Raw genomic sequence first — 19,546 nt, 5'->3', positions numbered from 1 at the left:
TCAAACTTCGGTTACACAATAAGTCAGTCTAATCTAAAAGCCGTAAATTCAACTAAATACCTAGGTATTACAATAACAAACAACTTAAATTGGAAGGAACACGTAGAAAATGTTGTGGGGAAGGCTAAGCAAAGACTGCGTTTTATTGGCAGGACACTTAGAAAATGTAACAGACCTACTAAGGAGACTGCCTATACTATGCTTGTCCGTCTTGTTTTAGAATACTGCTGCGCGGTGTGGGTTCCTTACCAGATAGGACTGACGGAGTACATCGAAAAAGTTCAAAGGAAGGCAGCACTTTTTGTATTATCGTGAAATATGGGAGAGAGTGTCACAGAAACGATACAGAAATTTGGGCTGGACATCATTAAAAGAAATTCTTTTTCGTTGCGACGGAATCTTCTCACGAAATTCCAATCACCAACTTTCTCCTTCGAATGCGAAAATATTTTGTTGACACCGACCTACATATGGAGGAATGATCAAGATAAAATAAGGGAATTCAGAGCTCGCACGGAAAGATACAGATGTTCATTCTTTCCGCACCCTAGATGAGATTGGAATAATAGAGAATTGTGAAGATGGTTCGATGAACAATCTGTCAGGCACTTAAATGTGATTTGCAGAGTATCCATGTAGATGTATATGTAGATGTAGATGCATGGGCACACATCTGACAGCAACTGGTGCATCGAAATCATGTTTCCCAGTTTTTTCTGTAACGGGCTGTTCTCCTGTCCATTAACAAGGTAAAATTCCGTGTCAGCCGTATAATATTTTCCGAGCCAGTTTTATTTTGACAAAGCTGTATACATTTCTGTGGCGATGTGGTTTAGTTTATCCTCTTGGAATCAAGAAACTATCTGGTTCCAATGTGCATAACTGACGAGACAGTGTGTAGTACGCTTGAAATTGAGTAGTTAGTTTCAGCTTTCCTCAGCTGTGCGAGATGTAAAATTGTGTCCTTATTTGTGCATACCTGAACCCTTGAAGAGCTCCACCTGCACCCATCCTGTGACATTTCTTTGCGATGCAGTTATGCACTCGCGAACAAAGTTACATTCCGGGCTGAACCAGAAACCTGAAACGACGAAAATCAAGCAATCATTTTAAGTCCCCATCTGTATATGGCAATACATCATAAAATAAGACGGATTATCTTTAGATTTGTAATTCAGGTAACCTAAAAAGCTACAGATCAATCAAGCAAAGAGTTTGTTTCTTACCGTTGTAAACATAATCTGACATCTTGTCTTTGAGAAAAGTTTTAACTCTAAGGACCTCGCGATCCATGCAGAAAGTCTCCAGGTCCAGATGAGCGTCATGCAGAATTTTACCAGCGGGCGTCTCGTATACACCGCGTGACTGTAGACAAAAAATATTGCGTCGTTATACGTCACTGTACTAGAATTTTGAGAGCAGTTTTAGGTAGGAATAGAAATGCATTAAAAAGCACAGGCGTAGCGACATGTAGTAAACAGACGTTCCACAAACCATGCGAGAAGGACTGGCTAGTTTATGCAAGAACAATTTTTCTTGTGTGATATAGATACTCAGAGGTTGGCGTCCACAACAGTTCATCCCAGGATTAACACTAAAAACGCAATGTTTCTTTTTGTATGAAAGTGGTATCTCCTGCAGTGAGTCTGACATCGCCAGGACAGTTCATTCGAAAAATTCACTGCAGATTTCCTGTTCCATCCTCAGCTTATACGAAAAAAGTAAGGAAGATTAGGATTTAACATCCCACAGATCACTCAGTCTAAGAGTGGAATACACGCTCAGACTACAAAAGGGTGAAGAGGAAATAGGCCAATACTTTTCTAAAAAAACCAAACCGAAATTAACTTCGAACTATTTAGGGAAACGATTCTATAGCTAAATCTGGATTGCCCGACGTGTATTAATAGACTGTTCTTCCTGAGTACGAGTCCAGTGCCTTAACCACTGCATCACCCCACTCACAAGTCCAACCCGAGCTTGTTCTTCGTCTCTGATGCCCTCGTCGTTGAAAAGACATTAAAGTCTAATCTTCCTTACATTTTTAGCATTTAATTACGTTAACTGAAATGAGAATACTGAAAGAATTTCAGGAGGCCACATGCTAGCCGTTAAATAACAGAATACGTCGATCGTTCAATGACAAGGGCATTGTGAATGACCACAAATATATTTTAATTGTGAAAAAGTGTGACAAAATCTTTACTGACGGACCTCTGAGAAAAGACGGCCGTTCATTTCCTGAGAACATACTTAAAATACTTAAAGAAGCATCTTTCAGTTAATAAACTGCAAATATTTCCCAGCTCGAAAAACACGTATCCTCTAGAGATCGAGCAGACAGACTCAGTTAACTAACTGCTCTCGCAGAGAAGCAGTTACTCTTCCCACACTATATTATGTGAATGGAATGGGATAAAACCTTAATATATGAAACAATAAAACGCTCCCTCCGTCACACTCTTAACGGTCTTTGCACAGAAAAGATTTTGATCTAAAACACGAAAAAAGTTGTCGCATCCATCACATGCTTCTTTTTAAATACCCTGCCTACTCAGATGCATGATTTGATGATAGTGTTTATGTTCAAAAACTATGCACAATACATATAAAGACTTCACCTGAAGATTTCAAGTAGGAAACTTGTCGAAATGTTGCGACAATACGACGGTACAACCCGACGGACAATCCGAGAAGATCACAGGAGATATTAGACAGCCATTAACAGCAGCAACAGAAACAAGAAACAAGATGCGAAACTTAACTGAAAACGCATGGGCAACATTATGCAGCGAAAAATTGTAAGGAAAAACGAGGACTATACCAGCTTTAGAACGGTTTGACGAAACAAACATATACCGTACTTGAACGGAGCCGTAATTTACAAGAATTTCATATTCTTTTCTTGTTTTGTTACTGTTGTTGATTCAAATCGACCAAGGTGCGTATTTATCGCCATATATCTTTCTTCACCAGAAGTCGTTAACAGAAACCCTGCAAGCCAATTTTCTCTGAGACGACAGGACCCAGGATTTGAACTTGACACCTCCCGAAATCGAATCCATGACTTTTATTTCTAAATTCATTTCACCAGTGTCACAGTCTCGTAATTGACGATTAATGTGGCTATAGTATTAGCTGACAAACTACATACGTTTTGTTTTTCAGATTCACAATTGCAACCCATTTGAACTTATTGTTGTTCTGGACAATTACTCAAGCGACTGTGACATTGTGATCAATATCGAAACACAGGAAAAGCACATTTACTTGCTGTAACACTTAATGACCGGACAGCAGCCCACCAATTGTCGGTGGATTTTACGGCTTTAGTGGGTGGAGTCATGCATTGTAGGTTTCCCTAATAATGCTTTTGTGTTTCTATGAAATTTTTCCCATCTAATTGATGAAGTGAATCTGATTCCGTTTTTAGAACGATATCGAACGAAATGTGAGTCCAAAGACATACGCGCGAATGACCGACGATTGACCGTTGGTGGATCTGCATAACGATGTACTGCTTGCTCCAAGAACCAGTCCCTTCTGCACGCATAAGACGGGTCGCATCTTGCATGCTAAACAACGGGTTCCTTACTGTGCGTCCTGCCTTCCCAGCACAACTAGCCAGTCACCTGGTGCACAAGTCTGAATACAGGTGCAAATATGCAGGCACACAGATGTAAACAAAAATTACACCGCCTTGATGGAATCACCAGAAAAACAGAACTATGACACATCGGAATACTCTGAGGTGACAAAAGTCATGGGATACCTCCTAATATCGTGTCGGACCTTCTTCCTGCCGGGACAGTACAGTAACTCGACGTGGCATCGACTCAACAAGTCGTTGAAAGTCCTCAGCAGAAATATCGAGCCATGCTACCTCTACAGCCGTCCATAGTTGCGAAAGTGTTGCCGGTGGTGGATTTTGTGTACGAACTGGCGTCTCTATTGTGTCTCATAAATGTTCGATGAGATTAGTGCTCGGCGACTTGGGTGGTGAAATCATTCCCTCGAATGGTCCAGAATGTTTCTCAAACTAATCGCGAACAACTATGGCCCTATGACATGGCGCATTGTCATTCATAAAAATTCTGTCGAAGTTTGAGACGATAAAGTCCATGCATAACTGCAAATGGTTTTTAAGTAGCAAAAAAATGGTTCAAATGGCTCTGAGTACTATGCGACTTAACTTCTGAGTCATCAGTCGCCTAGAACTTAGAACTAATTAAACCTAACTAACCTAAGGACGTCACACACATCCATGCCCGAGGCAGGATTCGAACCTACGACCGTAGCAGTCACGCGGTTCCAGGCTGAAGGGCCTAGAACCGCACGGCCACGCCGGCCGGCTTTTCAAGTAGCAGAACATAACCATTTCCAGTCAATGATCGGTTCAGATGGACCAGAGGGCTCAGTCTATCCCGTGTAAACACAGCCCACAGTATTGTGGAGCCACCAGCTTGCGAAAAACTGTTCAAATATGTGGGAATTCCTAAGGGACCAAACTGCTGAGGTCATCGCTCCCTAGACTTACACACTACTTAAATAACTTAAACCAACTTATGCTAAGAAGAACAACACACATCATCGCGCCCAAGACCGCGCGGCCAACTTGCACAGTGCCTTGTTGGCAACTTGGGTCCATGGCTTTGTGGGGTGTGCACAACCTCGGATGCTACCATCAGCTCTTACCAACTAAAATCAAGACTCATCTGACAGGGCCACGGTTCTCCAGTCGTCCACGGCCCAACCGATATGGCCACGACCCCAGAAGAAGCGCTGCGTGCGATGTCGTGCAGTTAACAAAGGCATTCGCTTCGGTCATCTGCCCTTAAGACCAGATTTCACCTTACTGTCCTAACGGATATTTTCGTCATATATCCCAGATTGAATTATGCAGTTATCTCACGCAGTGTTGCTTGTCTGTTAGCACTTTCAACTCCATGTATACGCCGCTGCTCTCGGTTGTTAAGCGAAGTCTGTTGGCCACTGCGCTGTCCATCGTGATGTAATGCCTAAAATTTGGTATTCTCGGCACACTCTTGACACTGTGGATCTCTGAATATTGAAGTCCCTAACGATTTCCGAAATTAAATGTCCCATGCGTCTAACTACAGCTGTAGCCCGCCCAGTTAGCCGTGTGGTCTAACACACTGCTTTCCGGGCGGGAAGGCGTGCCGAATCTTGGCACGAATCCGCCCGGCGGATTAGTGTCGAGGTCTTGTGTGCCGGCCAGTCTGTGGATAGTTTAAAAGGCGGTTTTCCATCTGCCTCGGCGAATGCGGGCTGGGTCCCCTCATTCCACCTCAGTTACACAATGTCGGCGATTGTTGCGCAAACACTTCCCTTCAATGTACGCGTACACTATAATTACTCTACCACTCAAACATTGGGGTTACACTCGTTTGGTGTTAGATGTTCCCAGGGGTGGAGAGAGAGGGGGGGCGGGGGGGGGGGGGGACGTCCACTGGGCACTGGGGGCCGAACCGCACAATAACCCTGGGTTCGGTGTGGGGCGGCGGTAGAGAGTGTTGTGGGGTTGTGTACCACTGCGGGCTACGACGAGGACGAAGCCGTCGTTTCTAGGTCCCCATTCCCATACAATACAATGCAATACAACTACAACTCTCATTCCGCATTCAGAGTCTGTTAATTCGCGTCGTCCGGCCATAATCACGTCACGTCGGAAACCTTTCCTTACGAATCACCTGAGTACAAATGACAGCTCCACCAGTACACTGTCCTTTTATACCTCTTGTATGAGATACTCCTGCCATCTGTATGTGTTTCCCATGGCTTTCGCACCTCGGTGTGATGCTGCAGTACTGCGAGTGGGTTGCCGTCTGTAGAGCAACAGCGCTGTGTGTGCCTCTTCCGCTGCATTCAGCGAGCCCAAAGAGGAGGGCTACTCGTCATCACTAAATCCATCTTTACTGCTATGTATCACTGTTAACGTAGAATATGATTGTCGAAAAAAGAAGCCCAAGACATAGCCGAGCAGTGCTGAAGTCTAGTTTGAGAGCATAGACTAAAGTGGACATTACTGTTTACAACAAGTACCGTGAGTGAATGGAACAAATTTGTTTCCAGACAAGACAGAGAGCACATTTTGTCGACATTTGCACCGCTGTGCACTGTTTTGAGTGCAATACAGATACAAAGCTAATTATGCAAGCTACCAAACGAAATGCAATAATTCTGTAGCGTACCACTGGTGAGTGTGCGTCCTTTCTTTCTTTCGCTTACGCCATAGTCCCGCAGCGATCGCAGGGTCGGCGCGGTTAGAACGGACTTGGCAATGTTAGTTTTAGGGGTGACCGGATGCCCTTCCTGCCGCCACCCCGTACCGCCATGAATGGAATCAGCGTACCCCAGCTGTCTGCATCTAGTGTAAAACGTGGAAGAGTGCCAACGTGTTTCAAAATTCTGCGACGCGTGTAACTGAGGCGGAACGCGGGGATCAGCCCGGTATTCACCTAGCGGGATGTGGGAAACCGCCTAAAAACCACATCCAGACTGGCCGGCACACCGGCCCTCGTCCTTAATCCGCCGGGGGGATTCGATCCGGGGCCGGCGCGCCTACCCGAGTCCAGGAAGCAGCGCGTTAGCGCTCTCGGCTACCCTGGCGGGTCTACTGGAGAGAGTGTGTCCATTACACCAAAATACTCAGAAGGCATCCCTGAACACCCTCTGGAAGTTTGTCGGTGGAGTTCTGATCCACCTTGCATATGAATGAGCTAGCGAATCACGTCTGCAGTTCCATGAGGCTTTTCATGAATGATGCTGTTGCATACAGAGAAATCGCAACGCTTGGAAATTGTAGTGAAATGAGGGAAGACCTGTGGAGTATCACCACATAGTGCAAGGAGTGGCAGCTGACAGTCGACATAAACAAGTATAACACTTTGCTCATAAATAGGCACAAAGACCTATTATTGTACTCGACGGAGAATAGTCGCGGGCAGACCACATAGAACTAATCGCGTTTAAGGCAGATACCAAAATGAGATTCATTGGGACTCCTTAAGAAGTGTAGTCCACCCACAAAGGAGGTAGCTTCCAAAACGCTCGTACGGGTTGTAATTGAATGTTGCCTGTCAGTCTGGGATCCGTTCCATTAGAATCGACCGCGGAAATAAAAAAGGTCCAAAGAAGATGGTTCACATGGTTCTGAGCACTATGGGACTTAACATCTGAGGTCATCAGTCCCCTAGAACTTAGAGCTACTTAAACCTTACTAACCTAAAGACAGCACACACATCCGTGCCCGAGGCAGGATTCGAACCTGCCACCGTAGCGGTCGCACGGTTCCCGACTGAAGCGCCTAGATTGCCAGCCGCCGTGGCTGTGCGGTTCTAGGCGCTGTAGTCCGGAACCCCGGGACCACTACGGTCGCAGGTTCGATTCCTGCCTCGGGCACGGATGTGTGTGATGTCGTTAGGTTAGTTAGGTTTAAGTAGTTCTGAGTTCTAGGGGACTGATGACCTAAGATGTTAAGTCCCATAGTGCTCAGAGCCATTTGAACCATTTTTTTGAAGCGCCTAGAACCGCTCGGCCACCAAGGCCGGCGATCCAAAGAAGAGCAGCCTGTTTCGTTACAGGTTCATTTAATAAGCTCGAAAGTGCACGGAGCTGATTAGCCAACTCCAGTCGCAGACTCTGCAAGATATGCGTTCTGCATCACGACATAGTTTACTGTCAAAATTCTGGGGGTTCCGTTCATGGAAGAGTCGAGCAATATATCGCATTCTTATGTATGTCTCGCGAAATACCATAAACGCAAAATCAAAGAGATTCGAGCTCAGACGGAGGGTTAACAGCAGTCCTCCTTGCGAATCATTCGCGACTGAAACAGGAAAGAAGGAAGCGACAATGGTACACGAAGCACCCTCCGCCAAAAATCATAAGGTTGCTTGCAGTGTATTGATGTAGATATAGGTGCAGGGCGTTGCTTTTGGAATTGCTTTGCTCTAGCCCTACAATTCAGTAGTAGTGACCGAGGAAGGACACTTATGGGGCCATTCCGAAGCATCCTTAGCCTGTTTTCTTTTAATAGGTGATTAGAAGCTGCTGTGCTGTCGGTTTAATAATGTTTTAATTATGCTCTGTATAACGCACAAATAACCTGTAACAAATGTAATATAAGAGTAATACAGTACACATCCGTCACAAAAATTTATCAAATTAGTATTAAAGGTGTATTTTGTACGTTATCTCGAATATGACACGCTCGATGATTTGCCGAGTCCTGACACCCAGATAGCTAGGTGGTAGGATCTCTAATACAAGTCTACTTAGTTTCCTATTTTCTTTTATTTCTTCTTCTGAAATGCAAGATTCTCGCTATTTTAGTAACTTTTTCCGAATTTATAAAATGTCATAAAGTGATAATATGTTATAACCTCTTTCCATCTCCCTAAATTTCTATCTCGTGTTCATAAATCATTAATTTTAAGATTTTGATTTCTTAATTACTTTTAAGTATATTAAGATTTTAAAGCTGCAATATTACTAATCCTTATTACAAATAAGAAATATCAAATATTTTTCACATTCTGTGAAGTACAATTTCAGCTAGGTGACAAGTCATTTGTAAACGGCAGTGGCAAATGAATAAATAAGGAATGTTCGTTGGAGATGGCTTCCAGTTTTTATTCATTTTTTTAAATTATTGGTTTTTCTTATATTGGCAAGATTGTGGACATCATATCCTCTCTTACATCTAACAAGGCGTTGCACATATCTAACGTTACACGTTTTACTATTAGTACGTTATACTTAATTCAGAAAATGAAATTTCATTTCTGCGCATAAAAAACACACACAGTTTATAATTAGAAATTAAGGAGGAGGAGGACATTAGTGTTTAACGTCCCGTCGACAACGAGGTCATTAGAGACGGAGCGCAAGCTCGGGCGAGGGAAGGATGGGGAAGGAAATCGGCCGTTCCCTTTCAAAGGAACCATCCCGGCATTTGCCTGAAACGATTTAGGGAAATCAAGGAAAACCTAAATCAGGATGGCCGGAGACCGGATTGGACCGTCGTCCTCCCGAATGCGAGTCCAGTGTGCTAACCATTGCGCCACCTCGCTCGGTTAGAAATTAAGGGACGGTAGGTTTTAATGATGAGCGCTTGCAGCAGTGGGTATGAAAAGAGGGAGGTAAAGAATATCGCGATAAACACACAGTTAATGTGAATATAAGGTAAGAAAAAAGTGGTGTGATTCGTAGAGGAAGGAAAGGAGAAAGAAGCGTAACTGGGTGAAGTTTGCAGCATGGATTTCACTATCTGACAGAAGAGAACTTAGTCATATCTTTGGGGAAACGTGATGAGGATGAAGAGCTTCGGCTCCTTCTTGTAAGCAAAGCACTGAACTGTGCGTAAAGTGCACGGCAGCTTGTTCGAATGGCAGGCACCAACAACTGAGATGGAGTTTGCCAATGTTTCTATTTTATGAATGGGCAGAGCTAGGATACTAGGTAAGTAGGACCTTATGTTTAGCTTATGATGAGGTGACGATTATTTAAGCTCTGAGGAGAGATACTGTTGTGGGGGCTTGCGCAGTGGAGAGCCGATGAAATAGACACAGCGTACGGAAGTCACGTAACTTTTCTGGGCGCAACAAACCTAACTGGGAGTAGAAAGCACTGACATGGTCATACAGATGAATGCTGCAAGTGTAACGCATACAAGAATTCACGGTTAGTTGTAACCGCCTACTGTTTTACTACTCGTGCCGTTTTGAATTACGTCACAATAGCAAAAGGTTCGGTAGAACGAGTTTCCGTTTCACATCGTGTGAAAATACCGTCCGAAATTTTTGAAGACACAGAGGCGAGCGGAAGTCTTCTGGCAGATGGCGATAATATTTTCTGCCTACTTGAGGTGTTCATCCAAAGTGACACCAAAGTTCTTCGCTGTTGCCTGAGATAGTATTGGAATACTTTCGAACAGAAGAGGAGGCAATTGTTCGTGGACCTCTGAACTCACGAATTTCTGATAGGATGCAAGATAACTTATCACATTCTTGCATTTATTACGAAACGGATCCGTAAACTGCGAATATGTTTTCAGGAAAACTGTAGGCTATATTTTATTAGCGGCACATGACAATTTGGGCCAGATCAAGACTCGAACCTAGACTTGCCGCTTATCGCGAGTGGCCGTCTTAACCATTTCGGCTATCCGTGCACGTCTCCCGGACCGACCCAAACTTCCATTTGTCATGTTGTCCCTATCCCCTGTGCTCGCACTTCGTAATTCCTCACGGGGAGAGAAAAATTTTTATTATCCCCATTTTATCCCACAGAGGCATGCATATCAACAATCTGCACAATATCTGTAACATACAGACACTGTATAAACACCCACATTGTGTGATTCATTGGTACATATGCCTCGACGGGCTAAAACAACGATAATGAAAATTTGTCTCTCCCTGTGTGGAATTACGAATTGCGAGCATAGGGGATACGGACAACATGACATACGGAAGTTTGGGGCGGCCCGGGATAACCGAAATGGTTTTCTCTCGATCCACCGCTCACTGTGACACCTATTTCTCCATTATTGTACCACGTCGCCAATTGTTTCATAGAACCAGCTACGCCGGGCTGATCTTCCAGTCACCCGTCCTCCCCGTAAAAGAGATTATCGTTTGTTTATGCTGTCCAACCGTTGCGACCCCACGGTGCTACAGCACCCTGACATTAACTGGCGAACGGCTTGGGGGTGTGTGCAATCACCCTTTTTACCGTCGTCTGGTACGTTTTAGTCTATGGCAAATTCCCGGCTAATAATCTACGTCATCGCATAGGACTAGCCACCTCACCAGTCTGCCCTGACTGTCTGCTCGAAGACACCGACGAGCAGCGTCTTACGTGCCCCTGAAACGAAACGTATGGGTCCTCATTCAACGAATCTGGGCGTTTACATCCGTGCTCCGCCAACGACGGTAACCCCAGATTTCTTGTTGTTGCCCCCAGACATTTCACTACCCTCTTGCTAAGCATCATACACTAATCTGGTTTCGAGGACAGGCTTTAGAAAACCTCTTTCAGAGTGGTCCGCATACAGCCCTTGACTTCTGGTACAAAGTTGTGACCGTGCATAGCACCGTCACCCGAAAACCATCTTACCGACAAACTTTTGCCGGTTACCTCCGCAGCGTCTTCCTTGACCCCTCCCCCCCCCCCCCCCCCGCCCCTCAAAAAAAGGAAAGAAGAAGACAGAATATGTTATATTTTGTTGTATTTAATGTTTTTCTAATATTTTTTTGTTTAACTAACAATAATTTATATGTGTTTAAATGGTACCTTGAACAACTGTTGCATTGTGTATATATATGTACTGTTAGTTTGTTCAGTATAGATTATTGAAAAAAAGGAAGAAGACAGAATGCACCAAAAAAATAAAAAAAATAAAGACGATAGAATTTAAAAAAATTGGCAAGCGAGCGAGACTCCCGTCCAGGCGACCCTGGTTCGAGACACGTCTATGCTACTTTTGTTTCATTTTTTTTCCAAATGCCTGTTTTAATTTATAATTCATCATGAAAATTCCGCAAGGAATTGAGTAAAAAGAATTACAAGCCTCTATAAATAAAAATTACAAATTTAATGTCACATTTCGTTTCAATCTTTTTGCGGTTTTTTAAATTTTAACAGGAAAAAATGGTTAAGGCTGCCGCTCACGCTAAGCGGGAAGTCCGGATTCGAGTCCTAGTACGGCACAAATTTTCATGTTCCACTAACAAAACATACAACTGACATCAAAACGTATTCGTAATTTGCGAATCCTTTTGGTAATACTTACAACAGCTGTGAATCGTGAAACAGTGTTTGTTCCTTTCGGCATGCGTGCGCGTCTGAAGGACATTATAATGTAATATGCAGACACTGCATGAACACAGACAAAGCTTTCTTGGCATTTAGTTTATGTCCCAGGTTTTGTGCCCATGTTACCACTGAAGACAAAGCATCATTCATCTAGACGACCATGGTATCATATCTTCACGCCCACGACTCAAGTAAAGCTGAAAGTAGTCGGCAGAAGCACAGAACCGACGAAATATCATCGACATACAAGAAAAACAGAATTGAAAGTAGGATTGACCAACGTGGCACTCCTGAGAGAACGTGCCACCTGCTGATATACGGTAGGTGGTTGACTTGTTTGCATACAGACACAAGAATATTTTCAAGGAGCTACAGCTTTGACGTCTGTGGCTTTCGAGATATACTAATTGTTGGTAACATCCCGCTATTTCTAATAGACTGGCTCGTCAAATATCTCCGACAGGTATCACAATGTATCAACTGTCATTAGCCTGGCACGACGTTCATGTCCCAGCATCATTTGCAAACCGTGGTCAAATTAATCTTCGCAAAATGCTTAATGTTCGGTTGAAAATCCACGCTGGCCTAGGGTACTAGATAGACAACGACGTTGGCCTGCCAACGAATGGCGTGGGCTTTTCATGAATTGTATCACTGGTCCCCGCTTTAGTCATGGGACTCTAAGTAGCCTTAAGGATCTAGTATCCTCGTAGAAATCTCACAATCCATGTGGAATCTCACAAGACATAAAGAAATCCCGTGGTACCAACATGACGATGTCCCGCTATTGCACAAAGATAATTACAACCCATCTTAAGAGAATATTTGGAGGCAGTTAGATGTTTCGGTACACGCAATATTATCTGCATGCTCACCAGACTTAACGCTTCAGAACTTTTATCAATGGTGAAAATTAAAAGAAGGAGACTATTTGGAAACAAAGTCTCTCGGAGATACGAAACACAGTAAAACACAGCCCTGTGCTGCGATAAGTCCAGATGATAGTCAACGTGCAGTATGTCTCTCCGGAATCGCTTTATACCATGGGTCAATACTCAAGTTCACATTTAGAGAACTTGATATGACAGTAATAATAATAATAATAATAATAATAATAAACACAGGAATAGTATCTGAGTTATGCGATGCCTTACATTTCGTGCAGTAGGACATATCTTCTGCCCCTGGCAGTGGGACAGTGGTTGTTACGCTCTTATCTTGTACTGCTTGTTCAATTTCCAAACAGATTATGTCACTAAAGTCCTCTTTGAAGGATCTTTCCTTCGATACAAAAATATATAGTTTCATTAAAGAACATTGTTGGTACCCTACCTCGTTAACGATGAGAAAAATGCGCCACATTGCCCTCTGTAATCTAGCACACGGATGTATATAGTCGTTCTTGATACACTGAGTTTCCTGTCATAGCAGCCTGTCCCTCTATATAGGACTATTATGGAGTAAAAATCAATGCCATGGAAGCCTTGCCGTTATTTCTATGCGTTAATTTTGTTCGACATTAAATCTATGCGATAAGCTTTTTGTTTCCCTTAGAATATTCACAGAAGCTTAGTTTCAAATGTGAAATACCTATACAACTTGTTACAGTACTTATTTACCTTGAGTCCGAGGAATCTGTTTTCGACGATGTCTATTCTGCCAACACCGTAGAGACCGCCGAGCTTGTTCAGCAGTTTGAATAATTTCAGTGGATTGGTTTCCTCTTCTCCTGTTGTTATGTTCTTCACCCCGACTGGAATACCTGTTAAATGAGGACCAGAGAAATTTGTATAAATTGTTTATCAGACTAAACTAATGCAGTGCCCCAGATGGCAATTCGAAAAGTCCCAGCAACAGCAGAGGTTTGAATCAGAGCATCCTCGGGATCCTTCTGAAACAAGTTTTAAGAAATAGTTATTTTTAGACTTTTAAATTAAATGTAAATTCTTTGCTCAACACTGGAAACAAAAAGAACTAGAGATCCTTTTAGAAAAAAATAAAATTCAAATTGCAGCAGTTCAAGAAATCAGATTCTCGGAAAAAATCTTTAATGGGAAAACCATCAATCACAAATACGAAGGGGATGCCATTACAGGGCACACATTTCAGTCGGCCTCAGAAAGACTATCTGTCTTATCAATTACATGAAGAAACAGTTATATTTTAGAAGAAATTGCCAGTATGCTTATGAAGTACTGCAGAAAAAATAAATCAATCAACTTAACAGACATTAAAAATACACCGAAAGTTTTAAAAACAGAAAATGGCCAACAAAAGACAGACAAGAAATTTAATCATCATCGGGAGATAATCCAAGAAAATGGTTTAGAAAAACCGCTATCGCGGAAAGGATACAGAAAATGAGAAGGCTATAAGGTAGAACTAAAGACTATTATACTAAAAAAAAATGCATGCCTAATATTGAAAAAAAGTATTACAATAAAGCAGTGAAGCCAGAATGTCTACATGCAAGAGAAAGGTTAGCATTACACTTCAATACCGATAAATTAGAAATACTGGAGAAGGGAATCATTAGGAAAATATTACGTCCACGAAAAACTATGGGAACTTGGAAATGACGAGTAATGATAGAACTTACCGAAACATAGTTAACATACCAAAAGTAATGAGGAAAAGAAAAGTGGTGTATTGTGGACCTTTATATCGAATGCAAGACAGTAGTTTAAAGAAAAAGGCCTTCAAATACACTCCTGGAAATGGAAAAAAAGAACACATTGACACCGGTGTGTCAGACCCACCATACTTGCTCCGGACACTGTGAGAGGGCTGTACAAGCAATGATCACACGCACGGCACAGCGGACACACCAGGAACCGCGGTGTTGGCCGTCGAATGGCGCTAGCTGCGCAGCATTTGTGCACCGCCGCCGTCAGTGTCAGCCAGTTTGCCGTGGCATACGGAGCTCCATCGCAGTCTTTAACACTGGTAGCATGCCGCGACAGCGTGGACGTGAACCGTATGTGCAGTTGACGGACTTTGAGCGAGGGCGTATAGTGGGCATGCGGGAGGCCGGGTGGACGTACCGCCGAATTGCTCAACACGTGGGGCTTGAGGTCTCCACAGTACATCGATGTTGTCGCCAGTGGTCGGCGGAAGGTGCACGTGCCCGTCGACCTGGGACCGGACCGCAGCGACGCACGGATGCACGCCAAGACCGTAGGATCCTACGCAGTGCCGTAGGGGACCGCACCGCCACTTCCCAGCAAATTAGGGACACTGTTGCTCCTGGAGTATCGGCGAGGACCATTCGCAACCGTCTCCATGAAGCTGGGCTACGGTCCCGCACAACGTTAGGCCGTCTTCCGCTCACGCCCCAACATCGTGCAGCCCGCCTCCAGTGGTGTCGCGACAGGCGTGAATGGAGGGACGAATGGAGACGTGTCGTCTTGAGCGATGAGAGTCGCTTCTGCCTTGGTGCCAATGATGGTCGTATGCGTGTTTGGCGCCGTGCAGGTGAGCGCCACAATCAGGACTGCATACGACCGAGGCACACAGGGCCAACACCCGGCATCATGGTGTGGGGAGCGATCTCCTACACTGGCCGTACACCTCTGGTGATCGTCGAGGGGACACTGAATAGTGCATGGTACATCCAAACCGTCATCGAACTCATCGTTCTACCATTCCTAGACCGGCAAGGGAACTTGCTGTTCCAACAGGACAATGCACGTCCGCATGTATCCCGTGCCACCCAACGTGCTCTAGAAGGTGTAAGTCCTACCCTGGCCAGCAAGATCTCCGGATCTGTCCCCCATTGAGCATGTTTGGGACTGGATGAAGCGTCGTCTCACGCGGTCTGCACGTCCAGCACGAACGCTGGTCCAACTGAGGCGCCAGGTGGTAATGGCATGGCAAGCCGTTCCACAGGACTACATCCAGCATCTCTACGATCGTCTCCATGGGAGAATAGCAGCCTGCATTGCTGCGAAAGGTGGATATACACTGTACTAGTGCCGACATTGTGCATGCTCTGTTGCCTGTGTCTATGTGCCTGTGGTTCTGTCAGTGTGATCATGTGATGTATTTGACCCCAGGAATGTGTCAATAAAGTTTCCCCTTCCTGGGACAATGAATTCACGGTGTTCTTATTTCAATTTCCAGGAGTGTACTTGTGGAATAAAAAGTCAAGAACAAGTTGGATCCACGAAGCGAAAAACGATTTACAAAAAAATAACATAAAAGCTGATGAAACAACTGACAGAAGTGTTTAGGGAAAAAAATTGAGTATGGATGGATTCCAAGGTGAAAGAGTGAAAACATTTGAGGTGATGTGGTCAGAAAAGAAAAAAAAAAGAAATTGAAACTGGGGAGTGGTCCGTCACAAAATAAATCGAATTACGGTAAAAAGTTTATCCATTGTAAAAAGTGTTTTAAAACGACCGGAAGGACGAAAATGGGAAGGTATGCAATATGAAATCGTAAGGAAGATTATCCAAGTCACGAAGTGATAAGGCAGTTTCAGAATTCGAGAAAAAAGTAAGTTAACAAGATGCTTCATGCTTTACATATTACGTACTGATACATAATTTAATAAAAAAGTTTTTTGTTTAATTCCCCACGATTTCGTCACAGAGGAACAGAGCACATCCAGTTATTAAGAGACCTTGTATCTACTTGGTCTCCGAATAATCTGACGTCAGAGATATAGGACTAATTTTGCACGTGTATTATCCATTGTTTCATCATGGTGTCGGTGTTATGCCTTTCCTTTGAATTTTATGGGACACATCGTAGTTCGACTGACACGTTAGATAGATGACAGCTAGAGGGGACAGTTTGTCACATATGTAGTATAGAAACTTACGGTAAACCTGTCGGATCACAAGGGCTTAATTACTTTCCGGTAGAGAAATCAAATGTATGTATCTCCGTTCTTGAGGCTGTTAACCCAATGGGCCCTACTCGCAGACTATTATTAACGCCAGCTGGACTAACAAGCTAAACTATATAATCCATCCCAAATACAAGAGACGAGGTGTGATTAATCGCATGATTGAGCAAGTCAAAACTGAAGCGATCCAAAAAATTGCCGTCCATTATCTTTGATATCAAACTGTAGTAGAAACTAAAAACATGTGCTGAGCTCAGATGTAGTAAGATATTTGCAACAGAAAGATCTCCTCCATGCCAACCATCACTATTTCGAAAACGTCGGTCATATGAAACCAACCACGAGCTTTTCTTTAGTGTCATTCTGAAAGTCATAGAGCAAGGGAGCCAGGTAAATGCAGTATTTCTTGACTTCTGCAAAGCACTTCACTCAGTATGATACGACTCATAAGCTTATTACCAAAAATGCGGTCGGTTGAGGTATTAAGCTAAATTTGTAAATACATTAGGACATCTGTGTAGAGAGGACGCAGCATGTTTTCTTGGACGGAGAATCGCCGTCAGATGTAGAACTAACTTTCGGGGGGAGGGGCAGTGTGTTAGAACCCTTGCTGTAAATGATGTATGTTGTGGTTGGCAGGAGAGCCAACACCGTGTTACTAGAGGGGGCCGAAAGGCACGCGTTTTAGCTCACGCAGGCTGGCTTGAGGTCTGGAACAGGACAAGGAAATTAGAATTTAGAAAAACGGACGTAGCTGGTGGAATACTTAACTTTAATCCATCAATGACGAACGTCGCTCTTGACGGTACATGATCACAATATCAATAGTAACTGATAATGGCGCCTTCCTAGGTCGTAGCAAATGACGTAGCTGAAGGCTATGCTAACTATCGTCTCGGCAAATGAGAGTGTATTTAGTCAGCGAACCATAGCTAGCAAAGTCCGCTGTACAACTGGGCGAGTGCTAGGAAGTCTCTCTAGACCTGCCGTGTGGCGGCGCTCAGTCTGCAATCACTGATAGGGGCGACACGCGGATCCGACATATACTACCGGACCGCGGCCGATTTAAAGGCTACCACCTAGCAAGTGTTTGTCTGGCGGTGACACCACAATGTACACTGACGGAATAAGATCGCGGCACCCGTAGAGTAACGAAATTTTGGAAATGCTTTTGTCTAGGTAACATATTTAAGTGATTAACTTTGCAAGATCACTGGTTAATTTAAGCGCGAAGTAAGTCATTACATTTGTGAAATGCTAGTACATTAATAACAGCTGTAACAGCCAGACTATTGAATGCAAGCATGCAAACGTGCAAGCATTGTGTTGAACAGGTGCCGGATGTCAGTTTGTGGGATGGAGTCGGTCAATGCAGGGGCGGTTAATGCAGTTTTCAGATGACGTCCGACGATGTCCCATATGTGCTGGATTGGAGACAGCGCTGATGATCGAGCAGGCCAAGGCAACATGTCGACACTCGGGAGAGCACGACAGGTTGCAACAACGGTATGTGAAAGAGCACTGTTCTGTTGGAAAACAGCCCCTTTAGTGCTGTTAATGGATGGCACCACAACAGGTCGAATCACCAGATTGGCGTAAAAATTTGCAGTCAATATGTGTGAGATAACCACGAGAGTGTTCCTACTGCCATACGAAACCACAACCCAGACGATAACTTCAGGTGTGGCTCCAGGGTGTCTAGCAAGCTGACACTTTGGTTGTACGAATCAACTCGCCTCTTTCTAACCAACTCAGGGCCATCACTTGCACCGAGGGACAACCAGCTTTCATTGGAAAACACAACAGAGCTCCAGCCTGCCCTTCAATGAGCCCTCGCTTGATACCACTGAAGTCACAAATTTCGGTGGTTTGGGGTCAGTGGAATACACACTACAGGGCGTCTGACTCGGAGCTGTCCTGAAGTAACAGTTGGTTGTGTCACTGTGGTGCCAACTCCTGCTCAAATTGTGCTGCAGGCGAAGTGCGATGCACCAAAGCCATACGCTGAACACTATCGTCTTCCTTCTCGGTATTGCCACGTGGCTGTCCCAAGCCGGGTCTTCTTGCGATCTGCCTGTTGAAACGTTGTTATGATGCCTCGTGTAAGGAGGATAAATGCGTACCATTACGTTTTCGACTTTGATAAAGGTCGGATTGTACCCTATCGCGATTGCGGTTTATCGTATCGCGACATTGCTGCTCGCGTTGGTCGAGATCCAATGACTGTTAGCAGAATATGGAATCGGTGGGTTCAGGAGGGTAATACGGAACGCCGTGCTGGATCCCAACGGCCTCGTATCACTAGCAGTCGAGATGACAGGCATCTGATCCGCATTGCTGTAACGGATCGTGCAGCCACGTCTCGATCCCTGAATCAACAGATGGGGACGTTTGCAAGACAGCTACCATCTGCACGAACAGTTCGACGACGTTTGCAGTAGCATGGTCTATCAGATCGGAGACCATGGCTGCGGTTACCCTTGACACTGCATCACAGACAGGAGCGCCTGGGATGCTGTACTCAACGACGAACATGGGTGCACGAATGGCAAAACGTCATTTTTTGGGATGAATCCAGGTTCTGTTTACAGCATCATGATGGTTGCATCCGTGTTTGGCGACATTGCGGTGAACGCACATTGGAAGCGCGTATTCGTCATCGCCATACTGGCGTATCACCTGGCGTGATGGTCTGGGGTGCCATTGGTTACACGTCTCGGTCACTTCTTGTTCGCATTGACGGCACTTTGAACAGTGGACGTTACATTTCAGATGTGTTACGACCCGTGGCTCTACCCTTCATTCGATCCCTACGAAACCCTACATTTCAGCAGGATAATGCACGACCGCATG

General features: G+C 44.3%; 1 protein-coding gene across 1 annotated transcript in view; it reads right to left on the bottom strand.

Moving 5' to 3' along the window:
* LOC126298883 (argininosuccinate synthase) overlaps positions 1-19,546 on the bottom strand; it is a 167,433-nt gene that overhangs the window by 7,753 nt on the left and 140,134 nt on the right. The window contains exons 7-9 of the mRNA XM_049990416.1: positions 13,461-13,603; positions 1,227-1,365; positions 980-1,081 (exon numbers count right to left, since the gene is read on the bottom strand). Coding sequence (XP_049846373.1) covers positions 980-1,081; positions 1,227-1,365; positions 13,461-13,603 — 384 coding nt within the window. The remainder of the gene's footprint in view (positions 1-979; positions 1,082-1,226; positions 1,366-13,460; positions 13,604-19,546) is intronic.

Source organism: Schistocerca gregaria, chromosome X, assembly GCF_023897955.1.
Source record: "Schistocerca gregaria isolate iqSchGreg1 chromosome X, iqSchGreg1.2, whole genome shotgun sequence".
Lineage (NCBI taxonomy): Eukaryota > Metazoa > Arthropoda > Insecta > Orthoptera > Acrididae > Schistocerca > Schistocerca gregaria.
This window is presented reverse-complemented; position numbering and strand designations above follow the sequence as displayed.